The following is a 24,319-nucleotide window of genomic DNA, read 5'->3' on the forward strand; positions in this document are numbered from 1 at the left end:
AAGGGGACCTATTATATTTACTACAGTACAGTATTACAAATCAGATGTTCATAGTAAATGTGGACAAAAATTCCAATAATCATGTGTAAAAAAAATAATCCCAGTGAGCAAAAACCTGAGGCTTCAGGTTTTTTGTTGTTGTCGTCAGCCTGTGGCTGGTTTTTTTTATAAAGTCATCTGTTCCAAACAAGCTACTACAAATGTTTATAATACATAGCCTACACTGCTACATGTAGCTACATGCTAATGTCAGGGAAACCTGTAATCTTGGTTGCAGATAATGTTCATTTCTCCCTAATTTGGATCAGATTCCAGCTGTAAACATGTCTGGTGTGAATATTTTGTTTTTTCCTGTTTTTATTGGTGATTATTCACAGCAGAACATGCTGATATTCTGTGAGGGTGCATGATAGTGCAGACATGGAAGAAACGCTGACCAATCAGAGCAGACAGGGCTTTTTCAGGATGGGAGCTTAAAGAGACAGGCACTAAATGGAACGTTTCAGACGGAGGGTGAATGCAGCTGTTTCAGCACAGACAGTATGAGGAAAATTAAGTGTTTTTTGACCATTCATTTTGACCATGTAAACTCTTTCTAGTAGAAAACCAAAACACAACAAGTATGAACCTGGAAATGTGTAGAATAGGCCCCTTTTAAGGAACAGTCTGTAACTGCTTTACAGTTATGAGTCAGTGTTCAGGTAGAAAACCTAACTAAGAGCTGCCCTGCAAAACTGCAAAAAGGGAAAGATATAAGCCTTGCTCTTCAGACATCCCCCGCACATTAAAAAAACAATGTGTCTCTTTTTACCTGCATTCCAGACTTTTCTAAAAATATCTATTGATGGTGCCTTTGGAAGCTAAAGGACCTACATCAGTCGAAAAGCTCTCTGATTTCAGATTTTCTCAATGTTCACAGGTCACAGCATAGAAAGCTTTCTGCCCCGCTGCTCTCTAGAACTAGATCAGCTGAGCATCAGAGCAATAATCATTTGGCCGTCAGTGGAACAATCCATAAGAGATTATTTTTAGATCATGGAAACATATCTGTTGAGACCTGCCTGGATTTAGGATTACAATAATAGCACAAATAAATACTCTCATTATTGTAATGTTTGTAAATGTTGTAGCTGGTGTCAAACAAAGGTTAATGGATGTCTTATGCTTGACATTGCTATGATAGCACTGATCGGATCAATCAACATTATTAAACTGATGCCTCAACTGACTGATGAAACTCACATGTAAAAAGATTCAGATTACAGTCAGAAACCTAGAAAATATGAAATAAAACATGATTTTAATAAGCAGAAGTGCAATTTAAAATATCTTCTCAACATCTTAATATAATTACAATATGTATTAAATTTCTTTAATAGGAGTCACAATGTCCATGAGCCAAACATGCTAAACACATGTTACTGTGTGGTTAATATATATGCTAACAGCAGCAATTAGCCATATCTGAGGCAAACCAAATTAGCAGCATGGGAAGATCTTTGAAGTGAAGCAGGGGGCAAATTAGAAGGATGACCTATTATGTCTGTGGACTGGTACAAAAATACGATGACCTGTAATCCAGTTTTATCAATAATGGATAATGTATACAAAAATGCATTAATGGTTAGTATGATGGCTGTGATGAATAATGTAGTTAAAAGTGTTATAAGGGTGTTTTTGTTGAAGGGGAAATGGTGGCTGTCAAACTCCTCTATGTGAAATAGGATTGTAAAGCTGTAGTGGTGTTGCTGATAGTGTAGGATTGTGTCTACAGCAACAGGTTTCACTGACAGTGGAGGTGAATGTTTCTGCTAGTGGTCACAAAAACAAAAAACTGGACTTCGGTTGCCTCGAGCAGCATATCGAGTAAATGTCAGCCCAGAATGAAACTGAATCTAATCAGACAACATCCCTGAAGCGGTTCCTCCAATGTGAGGTTAATTCACCTTTCACATATTTCAGCAAGCCCTTTACTTAGAAGTGGTTCAATAAAGTAAACAAACAAAACTCTGCTCTGCTTCAACTGAAGGATTCTGCATATAAATGAAAATGGCTGTGCTTTTTGGCTTAACTAATCTGAGCTCTAGGCTTCTTCGATCTAAATTGTGACCTAAAAAACTGAAGTCTACAATTTACTGCATACATGATACAGTAATTTGGTGACCTGGCAACATGAAAAATCTACATGCTTATGTTTTATTTCATATGGCAGATGTGTCTGGTCATCCTCCTGCTCATACAGATTTTTAGAAGACCTCAGATGAGCTGGGCTAATCACAACTGTTTATCTTCTATATTGCAGGTTTGAGATGACGACTGACAACTTGCGGAGCCGATGCGTTTTATGCCACATACATGATAATGTCATTTTTTTATCCTAGCGCTGGGGACACAACAGCAGGCATAAACATAGCTTTGCGAAAAGAAGCACAGATGTGCAGCCATGTGGAGCTCTGTTGAAGTACTATTCTAAATTTCTGATGGCAAAATACAGCTACGAGCGTGTGCAGACATATCAGTGCTACACCATCACAGCGAATCTCTGCACACTGTATTCTGTTTACGTTTGTATGTCGCTCAGCACTACATCACATGCAAAAGGTGGTAATCAGGTAAAATTAATTGTTGCCGTATTTAGCTTTAAAGCTAGACTATGATACATTTTGCTGAGCAGCGGCCACTGTGGCCACACGTGGCAATTACAAGTTAATAGCACACAGCATTTGCCTTGATTTCACAAATTTATCTTGAGGCAGTTACTTCAAAGGTCCCATATCATAAAAATACATATAGATTGTTTTATGTTATGAAAATGTGAAGTTGCAATGTAAAAAAAAAACGAACAAAAAAAACTTGACAGCCCCGAAGCTTTATAAGTCAGAAATTTGATACAGTTTCTACGTCAAAAGCAGATAACCAATTCTAGTTGAGATACAGATGTGCACTGCCTCTTCCCTTTCCAGCCAAATGTCTCATTGAGAGAAAAGCAAAGCAAGAGAATATAGTCAAGTTTATTTGTGAAATGCTCAAATGTATCAGTAACTAAACACAAAAGTCAATAAAATGACTTCTCCTGACTAAGGCTAACATTAGCCACTACGAGCTACTAGTCATATGAGACCACAAACAGCTGTGCGCTAGAGGCAAGACATCTGAAAGTAAGGAAATGAGCAAGAGCGTTTTTTGATAAATGCTTAACATTGCTTTGCTTAGAGGAAGTTGGCATCATTTCTTCGTTTGAACTTTTAATATTCTCGCTTTATGTTCACACAATGTGCAGCACAATGTGTGAAAGACTAAATGTTTTTGTGGGAGAGCGTGAGAGCGATATGTGGAAGGCTGAGCTCCCTCTGCACTCACCACAACTAAGTGCTGACTCAGACTTTGGCAAGTGGGCGAGTTTTCCACTTTGTTGTGCTTTGATTTAAAGCAGTTCATCATTCAGTTTTATTTTTTTAGTCTGGGCACCATCAGAAGGGAGGATTGATTTCTCCCGCTGGGTTTGAGTTTGCCAACTTGAACTTGATGCCATTTCTTCAGATTTTATACTGAGAAAATGATAAAGATATCAAAGATATCTGATTAGGATGGGTCTCATCATGTGGTGTAACAGTGCAGGCCTAGTGTAACTGAGTCATCTGTACAGTGACATGTTTTTAATATAATTACACAAATACAGTCACTGCCTATGTATGTATGTTCACTGTTTGTCTGTTAGGTTAAAGTTCAAAGTTTCTCATTTCTTCTTTTACGGTTTTCACAAAGAATTCCTTTTGCCCCCTTTACCACTACTCTTTTGTACTAGTCTCCTGAGTCTTATCACAGAAATCCATGCAATTGTTTTTCAAGGTATATTATGTATAATTGTGTTCTTCACTGTCTCATACTGTTTGTCTCCGCCTGTCAATATATAAATTCAAGCGCAGGGTTACTTTAAGGTAAACTAAACTAACACTCCTGTTTCTGAAGGTTGAGGGCTATTTGTTTGCCTCCTTCAGCCTGATTTTAACATATTGATTGCCAAAGGCCCTTGAAAGGACATACTCCATATCCTACAAGATATAAATCAACATCTAAATAGGTGATACGGGTGGTGAGGTCTCACTGGGCGTATGGGGCCAGTGTAACATCTGAAATAGTGTGCCCGGTACCAGCTGCACTTTCTCGCTCTGCACATTCTTAAAGGTCCCATAACGTAAAATGTAATTTACCCATGTCTTTTTTTAAGAATGTATAGGTGCTATACACATAATGTTAAAGTATCAAAACACTCAATCCACAGAGACATGCACACAGTATGTATTTAGAAACCTTTGCCTTTAAACAAGCTATTAGGACTTATGTGAAGTTGTGATGTCACAATTATACTGTATTAAGGTAGAAAGTGCCACTAAAGTGCTGTTACATCAATTCCTGCAGCTGCAATGACAATGCAGAGACACTAAGGGAGCAGATGTGGAAGACTCAGAAGCACTTACCAATCAGAGCAGACTGGGCTTTTTTTTAGGAAGGCAACTTAAGGAGACAGGCTCAAAAACAGAGCATTTCACACAGAAGGTAAATACAGGTATATTCAGGTACATAGTGTGAGAAAAACATTTCTCCGTTTTTACATCATTAAAGCATGTAAAGATATTTTAGTTGAAACCCAAAATACAAGTACAAAATTGAAAATAAGCATAATAAGAGACGTTTAATGATTACTACAGTCATTCTGCTGTTCTCTGCCACTAACCAAGAGAAGTGGCTCTCATTTTATATATTTATCTTTTGGAAAAAATATGTTTTATACCCTGAATGTCTATCTTTCCACATGGTACCAAAAATGGTATTGCATATTTTTTTCAAGGTATTGTAACAAAGTTAGAAATTTCAGTATTGTGACAACACTGGGCTGGAACATAAATGTAATACTCCGGGTCATGTATGCATTACAAAAGAGCTATTAGAAAATCAAAACCTCAGATACTGTACCATTTGGTGAGCTGCTGCATTTATATGCATGGCGCAAATCTTTGCAGCACCCAGACACTGTGGAGGCCCTTTGTGCTCTTCAACTTCATTAACATCACTTATGTTGACTTTCCTATAATTGTTGGTGTGTGCATCATTCTTTTCACATTTAACTTCATGTATGGATGTTCACTGGGGATGATGACTATAATGTGAAACTGCATGAAAGGATAATCGCTCTCAAGTATGCTGCATATCCATGATTTATGTTTGCCCATTCCAAATACTTGAATTGAATTGAACTGGCACCCTTCCTCCATCCGTCCCTACCTAGTTTCTACCAAGGAATATGCAAAAAAATCAACAAACTGCACCAAGAATAAAAGTCAGTGATATATGCTGCAGTGCCACACACCTTTGCACTATCACAGGGGACCAGAGGAGCCCAGGCAAGGGTCTGTATCTTTAGTTGTAACGACACCACATTTCAATAATGCATTTAAGCAACATGGGGGAGTCAGCCTCCAGTCAGTAAAGTGGCTAGTTTAAGGCTTTGTGGCTTCCCTACAACGGTGCTCATCTGCCAGCACAATGGGAGGAAGAAGCCCTGCTGTAATTAGGTAATAGGTTTGATTTGTTCAATTAGAGTGTAAATTAAAATAGTGGCTGCCTTGAGCATAATGTACACGTGAGCACATACTGTGGCTTCCACATTAACACACACTGGGGGAATGGATGGGGGGAGGCAACCATCATGGCTTTGGTGCATGGCCTAATTGTACATGGGGAGGGTGGAGGGAGGGTCGAAAGGACACATATAGTAGGATAGATAGATAGATAGATAGATAGATAGATAGATAGATATTTAGATAGACAGATACAGTATGTATATAGATAGATAGATAGGTAGATGACTCACATTCCAGGTGCTTCTTCTTTGGAGCTGTCTGTTCATGTGTGGTGGCTTTACACACAGCTCTGGCCACCTCGGATCCCGTCAGGCTGTACTGCGCCGCGGCGATGCGGTCCGTCAGCGTCTGACCCGACATCTTCTCTCTCCGTGGAGTCCAACCTCGACTATCGAGCGTCCACTATGGTCCTACCCCCCCCCCCAACACCAATATGAGCCGGCCTCAGTAATCCCAGCTGCCCTCGAAAGCACCACAAACACAAAGCACTAGAAAAGAAATAGCAGGACACTTTCTATAGAAGTGATTGCATAACAATACAGGAATGGGCTGATTCCTAGTGGTGGAACTGCATGCGTTTCTGGAACAATCATGGACTGACTTTCCTCCCTGGAGACTAGTATCCTTTAAAAAAACAGAGTCTAAATGAGCGAAAATTCCCAACTGCTTAATCCTAGTGCAGGTTTTTAGTGTTTTCTTTGATTTTTGATCAGTTTCTTACTATTTGTCGGCCAGCCTCTCTGACAAAACGCTCCTCTCCGGATGATGCTCGTCGCTGCCTCCCCCCCTCCCTGTCTTCCTTCCTCCAGCGTCCTGGATAATCCTCACCACCACCAGTCCAACAGTCCTTGTGTATCAGCGGGGCGTGCAGGAGAACATCAGGTCCTGGATGGCATCATCATCATCCCCCACCATCCAGTTGCAGCGTTTTTTCCTCCTCTTCCTCTCTGCTGCGGCCCTCCGTCTGCCTGCAAGCCCCGGCGATGCGCGCTTCAACCCCGGTCGATGGATGGCGGTGTTCCTGGTGGATTTACATCCTCCTGTTTATTTCATTATTAATTTATTTAGATTTTCTCACCAGCCCCGCCCCCTTCCTCTGAGTCAGGTGACGCAGTATTACCAACCCTGCTGTTGTCTATGTCATCGCGAGAGCTGGGGTGGGAGACGAGAGTTTGATAGAGGCTATGGATGGGTAAGGAAGGACATGAAGGGTTAATACAGCTATTCTACAGCCAAGCCTGATTCCTGTCATGCTCCATGCCGCTACCACACATTATGAAGGTCATATGAAGCGTGCTGCCTCAGTTATCACAGTTTTCTTTGAGCATGTTTAACTGCAGCCTGTCAGCAGGGGACTCTGTCTTTGGCCCTGTCCTTGGTGCTGATATGCGCTCCTCTGGGTAACTGTTAATTTCTCCTCTAGAACACAATTAATTGTTTGACCTGGCTGTAACTCACTGGTTTGCAAGTAGGGGAAGTACTCAGATTATTTGTTTTAGTAAAAGTGTTAAACATACTCCATCACAAGTAAAAGTTCTGCCTTCAAAATCCTACTTGTATAGTATTATTATGAGTAATATATACTTCTATATCAAACCCAAATTTGCGCTGAAAATTGGCCTGGAAAAATGGAACATCCTTACCTTCATGTGGCTACTCAAGGTGGAGCTAGTTAATCTATTTTATAGTTTTTATTGCTAGTCTGGTGCAGTGGTTCCCAACCCACTGGTTAAAGCTCCTCCAAACAGTCCTTAAATAAATGAGGATCTGTGAGATGATTAATAATGTCAGAGAGAAATGAAAAAGAAAAAAGTACAGCTACAGAAATTTCTATGAATTTTGAAACTTTTCTATAATCTTTGCTTGTTTTGTGAAACATTAGATACTCCGAGCCTCAAACACATGTTTAAATGACACGTTACTACTACTGCACTGCTTTTGGGGTAAGGGGTAACAAGCATAAAACAAGCATATGTTCTTTCTATGTAAAATCTTCATCAAAGAAGAACTCTAACTAGCAGCTATAGCTGTAAACAGCATAACAAGTAGATTTCCCTCACAGATGAAATGAATACACTCTAGTAAACAAGCAGCTCAAAACTGTACCCACAGTAAGTACCATGTACTTAAGAGAATCAGTACATGTACTTGGTTACTCACCAGTGCTGCCACTCAGAAGCTCCTTCACATCACCTTCTGCAAAAAAAATCTGATACACAGCAGATCAGTACCATGGATAGCAGCAAACCAGGGCTGTAGTCAAGACTAACTTGATCATGTTCAAGTCAAGTCCAAGACCAGGTCCAGTCAAGTCTGCATCGAGGTCCAAAGGCAGTCGAGACTAAGTCAAGACCAAGTCCACAGCAAATAGATTCCTGTTCAAGACCATAATACAGTTTATTTCCAATGCAAATATAGTAGAAATATCTATGTTTATACTATATAGTGTCAATAATATCTTACTGGAAATTAATTAAAATGCCAATAACTCAAAACTGAGACCGGACTCAAGTACTCCAGTCCTGCAACAGACCCTACAACTAAATAGGTGTTAAATCATCAAGAATATAATATGCCACAGGAGAAAAATCCTACGTGTCATTTATAAAATTAATAATGGATGAATTTGATTTAGCTGTTTCAGTTTCAGGGTTCTGACACTGGGCATGCTGGCTCACTGTCAAACTATCAACTGTTTATGTTATTATTAACACATGAGCTTTGACAAGGCAAAATGTCTGCTGTGGAAAAGGTCTTTTTGACTTATACTTGCTGCCTAGTCACCAGTTACAGGCTATATCTATTTATGTGTACACACAAGAGATGTAATTGCAAACACAACTATCAGTTCAATTTTTATCTGGATCATTATGAGACCCTAGTTCATGATACTCTGATAATTAAGACTAAATTGTAATTTGGCTTCATTTCATTGCACAAATCATGACGGAGGCTAAATTAGAGGTAGAGAACTTGGCTGAGATTAGGGACACAGTGTAAATGCATTTTCGATGTCATGATGACAGTGTGTAACCCTCCCGTTAGAAATCTTTATTAAGTCACATCGATATGGAATGGCACAGCATCTTCACTTTGTCCAAAAGGACTCACATGAAATGTTAAAAGTCAGTCATCAAAGCTGCTCCGTATATACAAATAATTAAAATTAAATACAATAGCTTTTGAAAAGTAAAATAATCGTTATAAATACAAAAATGTACAAACTATTTTCCCCATTTGTATTCCCTTGTTGTTTAATGTACAAGTTGAGGTTTTTCACTAGTGTTGATCAGTGGTGTGTTAATGCCCCTCCCTCCCCTCTGCTGTGTTTTCACGTCTTGATAAGGCCCTCTAGAAAGTCTTTCTCCACCATCTCCTCAATGTTCTGTCGAGCTCGACTCCAGAAGACTTTCTGGCTCTCCAGTTTGTGGCCCTCCTTGTGGCCGGGAAAGGAGGCGTCTGTGGGGTTGCGGGTGTATGCGGGACCTGTGCGGCTGCTGACCTTGCTGTTGAATACCTGGCTGAGCAGGTTGAAGAAGGGAAGCAGCTGCTCCATGCTGCGGATCACGTAGAGGGTCAGCATCAGGTGACCTGGCTCCCAGGAGAGAGTTCGGGTGGAACAGTCCTCCTCTGGATTTTTCTAGGGGAGAGGGAATAGATAACAAAATGTGAAACATTCATGCCATCCTTCAGGCTAGGGTACAATGCAGCATGAATGAAATGGGCCATAACTTGCCAAAAGTTTTTTTTTTTTAATAAGGGTTCCCACACATTGTCAAATTTCAAAACTTTTCCATGACTTTTTAAGGAAACCCACATAATTTTTTTTTCTTGTCTCACTTGCCCGGCGTTTTGCAAACATATAACATTAAAACACTACTCAAAAATAATTTCAGCATCCCACAGGATGTGTTCAAGAAAATGTAAAAATCCAACAATAATTTCTGCTTTTACAGTTTCCAGCTATGATTTATGGTGTTATTTTGTGATTTTTTTAAAAGAAAACACGCCTTTCAAAAAGTTAAAAAGAACATTTTTAAAAAAGAAAAATAATTCCCATTTTGGTCAAGAAAACATGTCATTCAAATCTGTTTTCCAGGAGAAAAAAATTCATCGAAGTTTTTAAATTATCTCTAAAAATTGAATTTTAAATAAAAGAAGAAGAAAATCGCCCTAAAATTTTAAAGGAAACATGCCCTCCCCTGCAGGTTTGGAGGGCATGTTTTCTTTCAATTTCAGCAGTAAAATACTAAATACAGCCATTTAAAGTTGTATGCCCCTGCCCTTAAACTAAAAGTGCTTATAAACATTACTTGAGATGCCTAGTGGGCATACATGAAGGGAGAGACAGCACACAGGAGAAAATGAAAAAATGCACGATAGACAAATAAACAAAAAAATAACAACCAAAACGTTGTCACATGGCGGTGCATGTTAGAGCTACGTATGTTACGTTGTCAGCTACAGAAAATAAATTAATTAATTTATTAATAATTTCATTTATTACACACAAAACATTTCCATTATTTTTCCAAAACTTTCAATGAATTTTCCATGACTTTTCCAGGCATGGAAAATGTGACTGTGAAATTCCATGACGTTTCCAGGCTTTCCATGACCATTGGAACCCTGTTTAATGAGTATTTCCTGCACATAAAAGAGACGGTCATTTGTTTCCATTATTTCGTAACCCTGTGTAGACAGAGGGAGGGTGAGATACCTTGGCTCGTTTCCTCAGAAGCTTGGCCAGTCGGACCACGTACGGTTTAAACTCTCTCTGGTGTGTCCCCTGACGTCTCACTTCCAGTCCTGAATCGTCTGACGCCTCTGGTATGAAGGCCCAGCGGTACCTGTAATGAGGCAGGACTCTCTCAGAAACAACATAATTTTCATCTATTTAACGAGTTACCAGAGTTTTTAATAGGAGCAATATGCTATCCGCACACTGACATTGGGGCAATTCTTCCATTTAAATTTGAAAAATGACCCCTGCTGTATTCATCCATTCAAAACAGTGACAGAGACACTCTTTTAACTAATTATGTGTATTATGACCCAGGCTTGTCTGTACTGACATCTGGAACTGAGGCAGGCTCTCAGGAGGCAGGGCCAAAGCCAGGTCCAGGAGCTTGCAAGCAGACAGGTAGAGGTTGAGCCAGCGCTGGCTGTTGTAGGAGGTGGAGAAGCCATTCCCACCAGAATAGGTGGTTTCCAACCCAGCCACAGATGGCCCTGACGTCCTGGAGGTGGGCAGGAGAGGACAAATAAATTTAGGGAACACAGAAAAGAGTCATTTCTGATGATCATTTGCTGCTACAACATGGTTTGCGATATCAACAGATAATGTACCTTGAGATGTCTTCATCTGCTGTTAGCTCCTGCTCCATCAGAAGAAACACTTGGACCTGCAGGGAAACATATACAAAGTCTGAATGAGCGTGTGTGTTTGAGTTGGTTAATACGCACAGGGGACTGAAAGAAAGAAACACATGAAAATGCAGTGAGTGAGCAAGAGAGAAAGAGAGAGACTGCATTCAGTGACGTCTAGTTCTTACAAGCTCAGTGATCATGGTGGGCCACAGGGAGGTGAGGTGTTGAGGTGACATGCGCAGCAGCAGCACTCTGAAGAACAGGAACACCTGAGCATGGAGGATGGGCACCTGAGGCAGACGCAGGCTCTCCACCAGACGCTCTGAACACACAAACACATTTTTAAGTGTGCTCAGCGAACATGTGGTAAAACATTCAGGTCAATAAACCCATATATACTAGATCCTTAAGTATCTGTCTGCGTTTACTTGCAGTTGGGCTCAGAAACAAGGGTTTGAAATCATTCATATAAAAATCATCTTTATTTAGAAGGCTATAGAAAGCCTCTGCAGTTTGCCGTGATACACATAGTTTTCCATGAGTCTTTGTTACACTGAATTTCAGTTCAAGTGTTTGAGTGTTTTCAGTGTTTCAAGTTCAGTTAAAGTTACCCAGACTCACATCAGTCACATTTATGGAAAATTTACAGTTTGAAATATACCATTTTTTTCTTTCAGCCCAGTTTATTAAGCTATATTTTATGATGTTTGGTGAGGAAAATGATCTGTTAAAGTTAGAGTGGAAACTGTTAACGAAAATATTACGTGGTAAATTTTTAGTATATGTGTTTTTTGTTCACCTTGTATGTCTGGCAGGTATTTCTGGTACTGGTCCACTTCACTGCTGTAGATGGTGAAAGCCAAGCGTTTGAGCAGCATGGCTCTCTGCTCCAGCTCAGCGTCTCTGTTGGTGAACAGACTCAAAGAGCTGCTCTGGGCTACGGCCACACGGGCTAAAGGGAAACACACAGTCATAATTAGTCTATCTGCCAGTCTTTCACCTGTTAATAGGCTTTAATAGAAGGTGTCGTTTGCTACAGTACATAGATTGAAAAGCCCCGTGAGGCCAATTTGTGATACTAGGCTATATAAATAAAATAACCTAACAATGTACTATTTCACATCAGTATGTTTTGCAACTGAATGAGCTACAGATTTAACAGGACTGTAAATGTAAGCGCTTGTTTTGATCTACAGGATGCAGGTTTGATTCTCCCTGAGATTACATGACAAAGGCAAAACACTCAGTGCAAATGTCACTAAGAGAAAAGGTGATCTGGTAAATCATCTGTAACCACACCCGGTGGCAAGAACAACAAACAAACTCCACTTAAGATGGTAAAGCTTACTCATGAGGTCTCTAAATGTGGTCTTGTCATGAGTCATCAGGTGGTCAATGATGGCTCTCCAGCTGAAAAATTAGGAAAATGATGTTGATGTTAGACTAATATTCCAGAACATTTAGACATATTAACAAACACTTAAAATTGCATCTTTGATGTCCCTGAGTCTTATTTTACTTTTTCCACAACAGGTAAACGGCTAAGACAGTCCTATAGTAGTAACATAATGTTTATATACTATATTCCCCTAAACCTGACAGGGTACACACGGGCATGCTTCTTCCCTGTGCACATATGCAGTTGTACATTTTTGACAAATTGACAATATTCTTCATTTGGTTCCCCTTTGTTTGAATTTGTAGATAAAATGTATTTCTTGCATAATCAATGTGGTAATATAACATTAGTCACCAAAGTATTGGTTAATAAAGGTAAAAGTTGGACTCTTCTTTACAAAACACTCACTCAACATTCAAGCTGATTGAAGATGTTCTAAAAATTACTCCTAATGTTTTCCCAGCAACTTTACTGAGGTGTCAACAAAATAACAGCAGGGATAATTACTGACTTTTCATTTTGGGGTGTACTACTCCTTTATATTACCGTTGTTATAACTGGCTTGGATGTTAGGATTGTAAGTGCACCCTGACTTAATGTATTTTTTCCTCTCCCACTCATTGTAATCACTTAAGCAACATGTTAACACCAGCTGTAAAAATGGTCCCCCACACACTGTCAAGTTTCCTCTCCTACTCACTGGCTGACGCAGGAGGAGTCCATCTGGAAGAAGGTGTGGTCCATGAAGAGGTCGAAGGCCTCCTTTTTCCAGGCCCGTCGCGTGTACTGGTACCCACTTAGGCTGCTCAACAGTTGGATGCAGGCCCGGTAGCTGGGGGCGTTGTGAGCACTGGCAGGAAAGACAGAAGTTGTACGCTTTCATATAACACATGAAAATGATCAGCTACGACTCACTTTTCACCTAACATCTCCCTTCCTAGCATGAAAAGGTCAGTTCTATATTTTCACTCAAGATTTCAAGTCCTTCACCTTCATACTGGGCACTTTTCAATGTACAAAGGTTCTTAGAGTACATTTCCAGGTTAAAGCCAGTCCTCAGTTAAGAAATTGAGTTTTTTCATGTTTTTGCCAGAAATTCAGAGAAAATCTTGGTGACAGCAAACTGTGACAGTGACAAGTGTGAAAATACAACAAAAGTAAGATGGCCATCCTCACCTGTGGTTGCGGAGGTAGGGCACTACGTAGTGCATGATATTAACCAGCAGTGGGATCACCCTCTCCTTCTCGTCACTGTAGAACACCATGTCCAGAAGATGAGCCAGCACCTGACAAACATTCAGTATTTACTCATTTCTTTCTTACACTGTATGCTTTCAGTAGGTGTGGCAACACAAAGTGACTTTCTTTCCAAAAAGCAGAAAGTTCATTCATCTCTAGATATTAAGCTACTTCAATTCCTTTGCTGGGAAACTCTCTGATACAATATATTACTGCACCATACAACATTATAACAAACTGCACTGCAGCATTATGCTGATATATTGCTCTGAATAAACCCATTCATCTATAAGCTGCAAACAGCAGAAGCAGATTCTGCATAATTAGCTGCACATTGAGCTAAACCGCCCAGATAGAAGACGGTAGCCAGCAATTTCAACTACCCAGCTCAGCTCATTCACAGCTCCACACTAAGTCCAGTGAATTTATTCACTGCTACTATTAACTGAAGCAGAGGTGGGGAGGTGGTTGTAAATCAGCTCTAAGGAGCTGAGTTGGATTGTGTTAGTGCACTGTAGGGCTTTGCCTGAGAGCAACAGGCTGACAAATGTGAGCGAGAGCAGCTTGAGACATAATCAAGATGAACAATGGAAATAACTGGCATGGCCGCTGACTGATGGGCCTCAGAAACAACAGTTGTGCAGGAAGGGTTCATGCTGAATCACACAGACATGAGTGTTTTACCTCAGCCAACAGAGTGAGGGCGTGAACGCTGTACACTGATGGAGTGAAGCTGGAGGCCTCCATCACTGTGAGCATTAAATCTAGAAAACACACATACTAAACATTAGCAGCAGCAACACAGCCATGCAGACTCACAGTACAAATGTACATTTTACATGCTTTTTGTAGGGAATGTAAACAGAAGGATTGAGGTGCTCCATTTTGATCTCTCACGTGTAGTTTCAAATAATTTTGTACGCTTGATTTAGTTGGATTACATTCATCTTTCACATAAAAATACATCTCTGGTATGAACACAGAAATGATCTTTCCCATACTAAAATACAGACCCTGTACACAAATCCAAATAGGACAGTATCCAAGCTTTATGCCTAACCAACTTTTTCTTCCTGGTCAAGTGATATGGATTTAGTCTTGAATTGACTAACTGTATGTCAGGAGAGAAACTCATTGGCAACTTAATAACAGTGAAAACATCTAAACCCATTGAGTTTTTCGGAGCTTCTTTGTGGAATCAGACAGCAAAATGCATGCTGTACACATAGTTATGACTGTTATGAAAGTAAAATGCATTTAAGCTGGCATTTAAATAGGCCTCCGTAAACAAACTTTCAAAAATCTAGTGTAATTTTAGTAAGTTTCATGTGTACTGGCTGTTATATACTGCAGTAATATGCATTAAAACAGTCTTCATTGGCACTTTCTGCAGTGCAAATCATGCTTGTAAGCAGCACACCTTCTACATCTGCTTCCAGGTTGGCTCCATCCACAACTATCTGAGGCGAGGCCTTCACCTCCAGATTTCTCCTCAGCCACGTGGTTGGCTCCAAAGAGGAGCCTGCAATCGTCCCGATGGCCTCCACCACCTTATGGGTTACATCCTAAATGCACAAATTATATTAACTTAGTTGTGTTCAATAAGATCATTTTCACTGTGGTTCACTCTATAATCCTGTATGGCAATGGAGTGTAAAATGAAAGTAAAACGTGTCATTAAAATTATAAAAAATAAATACACACAACAGCTTAGATGTTACTGAAATAAAAGGAAAGAAGTATGATCTAATTTTAAAACATAATGGAAAAAAATGAGAGTTAAATAGAAGCCAAAGTGGCTGTAGTAATTACCTGCAACTCCCGCTGGTCCTTCTTGCTCTCCAGATTAGGATTCTTCAAAATGAACTCATTCAGAACTCTAGAGAAAACAAAGAGGAAGGAGAGCAAGAGCCGTGTTGAATTAGAATATAATGTGGAAGTGGAAGGAGGTGGAGTCATTCCAGACTCATTCAGATCCACACTGTGACCATTTAATTGTAAGCAGTCCACTAATGTCCACACAACTGATACATTAAGTATAGCTGTACAAGTAATTCCCAGATGTTGTGAGAAGACAGAGACACCTGTAACACAATTAAAAGAAGAGAAGGAAGCGAAACCAACCCTAGTATAAGAAACTGTCCCGGGGCAGGCAGGCCTAACGGTACTGAGTCCTTCAGCAAAGCCAACAGAGATGGCCAGCTATCAACCAAACTGGACACAGGGATCCTGGGACACAAACAAGCAAAATCATGAATGCAAAATAAAACATTTTTTGATGTTAGAAGGCTCTGAGCTAATGGCGCCTTTATGAAATAAAATCAATAATGACATCCTTTACATTAAATAATAATAATATACATGTAAAATAAACATATACATTACTGTTGGACTCACCGCTGGACATAGGCATAGAAAAACTGCAGCATGCAGACCTCCAAAGAGAGATGCTTCTGTGGGGAACAGTGAAGAAATTATGTTAATATAAAGAAAGAAAGCAGTTGTGAAACCAAAAATCAAAAGATTGCACTCTCTTTTTCTCAGTTTAATTAAAAACCAAAAACTCTTACATTGATAATGTTGCACACAGGCAAAAACTCTTACAGCTCTGCACAGTCTAATAGTATCATGCTGAGGAAAAACATGATAGGGATGAAACCATTTAAGTGAATGGACTAACCTTGTCCTTTGCAATGGCAGGCGGCTGCTTCAGAACCTCTTTGACTGTTTGCATGACCGTCTCAGTGCGCATGGCACTAACAGACCTGACCAGCTCAACCAGAAGCAGCTGTTCTTCACTGGCTACAGGAATCACCTGAAAGACATGGTATAAATACAATGATTTAAAAAGATCACCTAAACACAGACAAACCGGAGTGTGGGCATCTCTGTTGAGAACAATGCTGGTGAGAGAATGAGTGCTACAAATTCTCGCATGTTTTCCCAAAAATAGTGTCTTGCTTTGCTTTGGTGTGGTGTGACTTCTCAGCTGGTTGCAGTGAGGCACAGGTGGACTCAAGGTCCCTGTGACATCAGTATTGGGTGTGGTCACAGGTACAAAAAAGTACATATCTGACATATCAAACTGCTTTGTAGTGAGGTGTTAATTCACTCTTTAAATACATTTTACTTTAGCATGTAAACAGAGATGAACACATTTTCCTGCTTATTACACTGAACACAAAGTTAATTTAAGTCTGATGTAAATGGTGTTCACTGCAGGCCTCGACACAATAAAAAGAGTATTCGTGCTTTTTTTACCCACTGTTTGTCAGAACACCGACCTTATTTCTGACAGGAGTCTTGACCTGCTTCCTCTCATTCCAAACATAAGCAATCGCTGCCATGAAGTGAGCACCATGGTTCATCGAGATGGGGCCCAGTAACTCCAGGATTTGCTGCCGGAGGTTCTGTAGAACAGATGTAAGAAAGGAGGTTAGACCTAAACAGCTGATTACTTACAATGCAAATAATTTCCATTCTGTCAATAGCAACGTCTTGTTAATATCTTTCAGTGCATCTTGCGGTACAATGTGTTCATAAAAACACAACTGAATGCCAGAAATGAAAAAGAGATTTCATTTTCAGATATGCATCACCCATTACAATTCACAGTTTTCCTGTTAATGGACAACATAAACTGCCTAAAATTATTATTATCTTTAAAGTTGATATGCTGTTACTTTCTGTGTAGCAATAAATATTCAAACTGACAAAATATGCCAGTTAGTTGCCAACGTAAGTTTATGTAAGCAGATTTTTAGGCCTTTAAAAAATCTTCCTGCAGGGACTAAGGCCCTGTAATGATTACACAATATGTTCTGCACAGAATAAAAATCACTAAATTATGTCAGTGAAAATTGCATTACCAACCCACCTCTGGAAAAAAAACTAATATCATCTGCACAAGGCTAATAACTACTTGCAGAAAAATACAAAGCTATTATTGCTAAAAAAAATTCTTTAGTGTCAGTAATGAGATACAGCTTTTACTGTTGAGACCAGTAACCCAAGTATTATGTAGGGGGTTATAATACTTTCTCTGTAAAACATTTTAGGCCCGGCTGCCCACACACATCACACCTCTGGGACTGATTTTCACTTTGCTGTGTTCACCGCACAATACAGTTTCCCGTTTTACACCTGACCTCAGTTAAGTGCTGCACGGAGACATTTCAGGTTATCTGAAAAAGTGTGAGCGATTTTTGCATTTATAGTTGGGTAAGGCAACACAGGTTAAATAGTGAAATGTATTAGTGGGGTTCTGCATTCATCATAAGAGCCATTTTATCTCTTTAACATGGACAGACACATAGTCAATTGTAGACAAATTATCTCAGACACAATTCTTAGTTTGTTCAGTCGTGCATTTCCCTTATTCTGCAGACAAAACATGCATTTATTTATGGCAAGGCAAAAAACAGTTATCACCTAGCTAATTAATATCAACATTAAAATATGACTAAGTTTTTGATGGATACGTATTGCCCGGTGTACCTTAGTGGAGCCAAGGTTGATGTTGGATGTGGAGGCAGCAGAGGCAGCAGCTGGTTTGTCGGAGTTGTCCGCCTGGTGGAGGACGCTCCACAGCAGAGTGACAGACGACATGATGGTGTGGAGGATGGAGAGGATGCCTGAGCGAGCCTCAGCCAGGTGCTTCTGGTCAACGCTCACTTGTAACTTAGAGGCAGAATATGTAACCAGACAGTCAGTACATATGTGGCTATACCATTATGCCAACAAATACAAAATACCAAACACACAAATCAAACTCTAGAAAATATCAAATCGATGTATATTTTGCAGAAATTGAAGCCTACATTTTCCATCATTCACTGGGAAATGACAGAGAAATTTAAAACAGAACATTGGTGCTTGGCGCCCTCACCTGGTGGTATTGGGAAGTAGGATCCAGCAGGCAGTAATGGATGATGGCTGTCACCCCCTCCAACACTGTCAGAATCAGGTCAGGAGGGATGCAGAGAGCCATCCACTGGGGTCTAGAACAGAATGGGACAATATGCACTTTAATTAACACATATTTTGGAATGTATTTTATACAGGCAACAAAAAATAAATGTAATGCTTTAAAGACTTTTTAAAGATAATTTTTAAACAAACTTCAGACAATTTTTGGACAAATCATCTTCTCCCTATTCAAGCATTGCAGGTGAGTAGTATATATGAAGTCCTGTGCAGAGGTAGGTTTTATGCAGAATATCTGACATATATTAATATGATAGAATATGGTTATTAGAATAAGGTATGTTGATCTACATTTTGACAACATTGTATGTATAAAGTGAATAGGTTTTAAAGATTTCTAAGATCAGAAATGTGGACTGACACAGAAGAACTTGGCTCATTAAAAAGAAATTACAAGATGGATAAATGACATAAGAAACTAAGACCTCACAAACTCAAATCTACTACAATGACTTTAAAGCCTTATATTTAAAAAAGTAATTTGTTACATTTTTAGACTAAGAACCTGTAGACACCTTGTGTTTTTATTAGAATATTTTTATAGCCAATCATTTTATTACAACTGGTTCATCCAAAAAGATTGATGACGTAGAAGAGAGCCATCGCATCTTGTGGTCAAGAGTGCCATCTAGTGACCAAACTAGGGCTACGCCATTTATTGCATTGCTTTTCCTGTATGAGTACAATTACATGGACATGTGTAACCGATTTATGAGGCTTATCCCAGATATGATGAGATTTAGGATATGGTGTTTACATGAGCACAGAGAAATCAGGTTATTCACATTTCACAATCATTATTCACAATCACATGGAGCATATTCAGGTTTCTCATATATAAATATGGTGTTTACATGCTCAAACACATAGAGGGATACTCCAAAAACACGATCTGTGCCCATGTAAATGCACTCTATAATATACATGTGGAATGGCTTATAATAATAGCATAGCTCATCAGTATGATCCGTGTGGATGTTATTACCTGGTGTCAGTTATCCCCGTCTCATAGCGGTACTGCTGAAGAAGATTATCCAGGTTCCTGCACAGCTGCAGAGTGACTGAGGCCACCACCCTCCTCAGCACCCTCCCCATGTATGGCAGAGTGGCTGTAATGAGTCCTATCCACTGGGGATGCATCTTACACGCATGGTGCTGATGCAGCGCCCTGATCACCGCACACAGGAACATGCCCTGCGCTGTTATAGGCTGTCCGTGGAGGTACTGCAGAGATGTCATTGGCTGCTGAGGGTTGACATGCTCCACTTCCCCACCTAGGATCTCAAACCCAGCCCCGGCAGCACCTCCTGCTCCTCCACCTCCTGCTCCTCCTCCTACAGGTTCTCCTCCCTCTTCAGCGGGCACCAGGACTCTGTGCTCAAGTACAACCAGGCTCTGCAGCAGTCGGAGCAGCTGAGACTGGACTGCGCTGCAGCTGTCTATCTGGTCCTCGGACAGGTTGATGACACTGTCCTCTGAAAGACCCTCCTCCACTGTGGCCACGTTCACCCCTGCCACCCGCTGCTCGTGCCACTTCTGGGCACTGAATATGGAGGACAGCAGGCAGTGGAGAACCACTTTCTGAACCTTGCACTTAGAGAGGACGTCACTGATGAAACTGGCAAAGCCCTTCGCCGAGCCGCCTGTGACTTTGACAAGCTCGCTGAAAAGGAGTGTTAGAACCTCCACACTGGTCAGCTGCATGGCCCGGTTCCCGGCCAAGTCCTGAGGGCCTGCTGCCAGGTGTGCAGAGTAATAGCTTCTTAGGAAGTAGAGACAGAGTGAGATGATGATTTCCAGGTACATGGCGCTGCGGAATGAGTGGGAGTGGGAGTCTTGGGGGATGGGACAGTAGAAGTCTTTGCCCATGACGGAGACCCTGTGACGAGCTAGGAGGTTTTGGAGTAAAGAGAGCTGAGGAGTGTAGGTGTTGTTGATGCTGGTGGTGGAGATGGCACTTACAAACCCTGAGGGAGCGGCTCTGAGCATGGCTGCAATGGCTGACAGGGCGTGGAGGGCCCGGGAGGAGTCGTACAGCTGGAGGTAGAGCAGGACGTGCTGGTAGAGAGGATGGATGTTAAAACGAGGCGGGGCAGAGGATGATCTGCGTCCTGTGACACTGACCCCACCGACGGTCCCACCAGAGCCCCCGCTGGGCGAGCCGGTGTCGCTCTCAATCTCTGATACCTCCCCTTCCCCACAGCTGTACCAGTTTTCTAAATCCAGGCTGTCCCCAAAGAAAATACTGGGTGGCCGCAGTTTTTCAGCTTGGTTTGCTATCTTTCTCTGCCTCTCCTCCTCTTTCCGTTTGACCTTCTTGATCTTAGGCTTGGCCCCTGGAGATTTGTCGGCTAGCCTCTCCATGATCTTCCCTTTAAGGCTGAGCTGGGTGCTGCTATGGCTACGTTTACGGGCCTGAGGGTCGTCCACACGCAGGTTGTGATCTGGGGTGACGGGGTCGGAACTGTCTGGAAGCGTGACGATGGAGGGTGATGAACTGTGACGGGTGATGCCCTCTCTGTGCTCCTCCTCTGCAGATATATCAGCCCGTGTAACAGCGAGGAACTCCAGCGTGCCTCCAGCCAGCATCTCAGGCAGAGTCTGGTGGCTGGAGCCTGCAGGAGGGCCAGAGTCAAGATGGGGACCATTGGAGGTATCAGAGGAAGTGCTGTCTGTGTCTGTCTGGGGCCAGTTTTCAGGTTGAGATGAGACTTCAAGAGATCCCTCATCTACTGAACTCAAAACCCTGTCTATCAGCTCTTTAATTACAGAAGACACAGCCTCCTCTAGAGAGTCCTCAGACATGTCATCTGAGGGACCAGGCTGCTGGTCTGAGCCATTGACTGTGCTGCTGATGACTTCTGGGTCCTCAAAGCTGCCGTTTTCCACTGTAGACGACTGAGAGCCACTGGAATCAGAGCTCTGGAGCTCCCCCTGTTGGTCAGCAGGCTGATATTCACCAGCTAGTTGAAGGTTCTCGCTACTCAAACTCAGTAAAGACAGGCTGTCACTCAAGGGGTTAACAGTCAAACAGAAGGGCTCCATGTCACCCATTACAAGGCCTCGGAGCTCCTCACGTGCCACCGTCTCACCTTGGACCTGACCGAAGGCTGATAAACAAAAGAGAAGAAAAAAAAAAAACAGCCAAATGCTTCAGAATGTTCCTTTCACAGTCAACATGGAAACTAATTGCAAAGAAAATGACACAAATACCAGTAAAACTAAAAAAGCTGTATTGCTGGACATTGCTTACTGTCCGAGAAGCCAGAGTCCCTGGTGTAAAAAGGTTCTGATAGCTCCTGTTCAGGTGGTTCGGGGAAGACCTGGGCCCAGTGGCGTTGGGCTTGTACCCTCTGAATGGATACTCTGTGAGTCTTGGGGTGAAGCAGAACGAGGAGGAGAGGCTCTAAAACCCGAGCTATGTCATGTCTCTGAAGGACCTGATTCAGCCATGCCCGACCAACAGCGCTAGTACATGGATCCCAATAACTCAAACTGTCGAGCATGATGAAAAGAGATCTGTGAAGATAGGGAAGAAAAAATGAAAAAAAGAATTTGACTTGATATAAAATACAACTCTATTACTGGACAATCCACTCAGATATATTACAGGGAAAGTTCACCCCAAACCAGAAATACATATTTTTCCTCTTAGTTGTAGTGCCATTTACCAATCTAGATTATTTTAGTTTTAATTTGTTGAGTGGTGAAGATATCACCTGTAGAGATGTCTGCTTTCTCTCCAATATAATGGAACTCAATGGCACTTGTCTTGTGATACTGAAACACAAAAAAATACATTTATAAAAACTCGGCAGGGTCTCTTTCCAGAATTAATGATCCGGTTACTCAAGATACTCAACAGATCTTGTTGTGAGCAGTTTCATGTAATAATTATATTCTTTTAACCAAACTACGCTTCCCTCATGTATCACTGTGCAGGGGAAAGCGTGCATCTACTCATGGATGAGATGTGCTCATGACAGCTCGCAGGGGAGCTAGAGCCTATCTCAGCTGTCATTGGGCGAGAGGTGGGGTACACCCTGGACACGTCACCAGACTATCACAGGGCTGAAACATATAGACAAACAACCTTTCACACTCACAGTCACACCTATGGGCAATTTACTGTACTGTAGTTCAGTACAAAGAAAACAGTGCCTAAATGAAACTGCTCACAACAAGGTCTTTGGATTATTTTAAGTAAATGGGTCATAATTTCTGAAAAGAGACATTGCTGTTGAGTTTTTCGAATGTATTTTTTGGCACTTTGAGCACCACGAGCCAAGTGCCATCCAGTTCCATTATATTGGAGAGAAGGCAGACATCTCTACAGCCAACATCAACACTCAGCAACTCATAATGAAATATTTTAGATTGATAAATAGCACTACAGGTAAGAGAAAAAATATGCATTTTATATTTTGTGGTCGATTGTCTTTTTTTCAGCATCATTTTGAGGCCAACATACCTGTCAAATGTGCGATTAAAAGGAGAAGATTTGGTGATGTTCAGATCTCTTGTCAAATGCCACAGCACAGAGAACTTTACATGGGCCTCCAGACGAATTCTCTGCAAGGAAAAGGCGCCTCAGCATTCAATGACAGATTACGTTGTATTTGCAGATTAAGTGACTGAAGTTATTTCTGGGATGTAAAGTATCAGCAGCACTAACCTTGTCTCTGTGCATGAGCTGCTGGCTGATGACATCCTCACAGATGCTGGAGGAAGGCACCAGGTTGTGGAGCTGGTAGAAAAGTTCCACGCTGCGTTGGTGGTGCTGAGGTGTTCCTTCACTCAACTGGTCCCATAGGATCAGAGCCACACTCTGTGTGATTTAACAGATTAGAGATTAAACAGAGTCAGGACCATCAAAAAATTCAACCCACCAACAGTCCAACGATAATCTAAAACAACCTTCTACCTTGAAGAAGTTTGTCTTGTCTGCGATGTACTTTAGGATTCCCTGAGTGAGTGGTGGCCTAATGACGACAGCTACTCGACCCTGGCTGGGGCTCATTGGCTGGGTGGACTCTGAGCTCACATTAGATGCCACGCTCTCTGCTGTCACCATGGCAACTGATTGGGTGAGTCCCACAAGGTCCATGAGCAAGGAGATGGCCACACCCTGCAGGCTGAAGTCACTGGCCAGGCAACAGGCATCCATCAGGGTCTGAAGCCACACTGGCAGACCAACCTGCTCAGTGCCTGTATTGAAAGAAAGTGATAAAGTATTCAAATGTAATAAATCAAATCCTTTAAAAAACTATGAAACAAGAACATGAAAGCACCTCCCCTTTTTTATTTTATTTCATTTAAATTTTATTTTTATTTCATCCCTCTGGCTTACTTACTATATCATCCTTCTTTCCTTTCTTACTATCTCTTTTTTTAGTTCTTACCATACATTTTGTATGGTCATATAGAACACCCATCCACCCACAGAAACAGTCTCCTAACACGCACGCACGCGTGTCTGCCATACAGACACAATTGAATCCTCCGGATCATTTAAATTTTCAATTTATCTATTGCCTTTTATCCTTCTCCTCCCATATCCTCCCTGACGTCTTCTCCTATTGCCAGCAGCCAGGCTTTGAAGACAGTTCCCAATTCTCCCAAAGACTTTTACACAGACACGAACAAAACACACACACACACACACACACACACACACACACAC

At 41.2% G+C, this 24,319-nt stretch overlaps 2 protein-coding genes across 15 annotated transcripts in view; both read right to left on the minus strand.

The window, feature by feature from the left end:
* The window catches only part of snap91a (synaptosome associated protein 91a), a 64,825-nt gene extending 57,393 nt beyond the window's left edge, over window positions 1-7,432 (minus strand). For 2 of the 12 annotated variants that reach the window (XM_088083965.1, XM_088083966.1), the window contains exon 1: window positions 5,873-7,228. In XM_088083965.1, coding sequence (XP_087940091.1) covers window positions 5,873-6,002 — 130 coding nt within the window. In that variant the 5' untranslated portion in view covers window positions 6,003-7,228. Of the gene's footprint in view, window positions 1-5,872 lie in introns of all 12 variants that reach the window. The other 10 variants (XM_088083969.1, XM_088083972.1, XM_088083964.1 and 7 more) reach the window with 9 other exon arrangements.
* A 1,230-nt stretch (window positions 7,433-8,662) lies between these two features.
* dop1a (DOP1 leucine zipper like protein A) overlaps window positions 8,663-24,319 on the minus strand; it is a 35,645-nt gene continuing 19,988 nt past the window's right edge. For all 3 annotated transcript variants that reach the window (XM_088083963.1, XM_042489228.2, XM_042489227.2), the window contains 23 exons: window positions 23,561-23,844; window positions 23,312-23,464; window positions 23,108-23,208; window positions 21,890-22,155; window positions 19,622-21,746; window positions 18,539-18,650; window positions 18,148-18,330; window positions 16,935-17,060; window positions 16,331-16,465; window positions 16,048-16,103; window positions 15,775-15,879; window positions 15,463-15,529; window positions 15,071-15,215; window positions 14,335-14,414; window positions 13,588-13,697; window positions 13,112-13,261; window positions 12,361-12,422; window positions 11,812-11,964; window positions 11,198-11,334; window positions 10,992-11,047; window positions 10,718-10,882; window positions 10,363-10,492; window positions 8,663-9,282 (listed from right to left, as the gene is read on the minus strand). In XM_088083963.1, coding sequence (XP_087940089.1) covers window positions 8,974-9,282; window positions 10,363-10,492; window positions 10,718-10,882; window positions 10,992-11,047; window positions 11,198-11,334; window positions 11,812-11,964; window positions 12,361-12,422; window positions 13,112-13,261; window positions 13,588-13,697; window positions 14,335-14,414; window positions 15,071-15,215; window positions 15,463-15,529; window positions 15,775-15,879; window positions 16,048-16,103; window positions 16,331-16,465; window positions 16,935-17,060; window positions 18,148-18,330; window positions 18,539-18,650; window positions 19,622-21,746; window positions 21,890-22,155; window positions 23,108-23,208; window positions 23,312-23,464; window positions 23,561-23,844 — 5,210 coding nt within the window. In that variant the 3' untranslated portion in view covers window positions 8,663-8,973. The remainder of the gene's footprint in view (window positions 9,283-10,362; window positions 10,493-10,717; window positions 10,883-10,991; window positions 11,048-11,197; window positions 11,335-11,811; window positions 11,965-12,360; window positions 12,423-13,111; window positions 13,262-13,587; window positions 13,698-14,334; window positions 14,415-15,070; window positions 15,216-15,462; window positions 15,530-15,774; window positions 15,880-16,047; window positions 16,104-16,330; window positions 16,466-16,934; window positions 17,061-18,147; window positions 18,331-18,538; window positions 18,651-19,621; window positions 21,747-21,889; window positions 22,156-23,107; window positions 23,209-23,311; window positions 23,465-23,560; window positions 23,845-24,319) is intronic.

This window comes from Plectropomus leopardus, chromosome 11 (assembly GCF_026936395.1).
Source record: "Plectropomus leopardus strain MGB_pleo_1.0 chromosome 11, ASM2693639v1, whole genome shotgun sequence".
Taxonomy (NCBI): Eukaryota; Metazoa; Chordata; class Actinopteri; order Perciformes; family Serranidae; genus Plectropomus; species Plectropomus leopardus.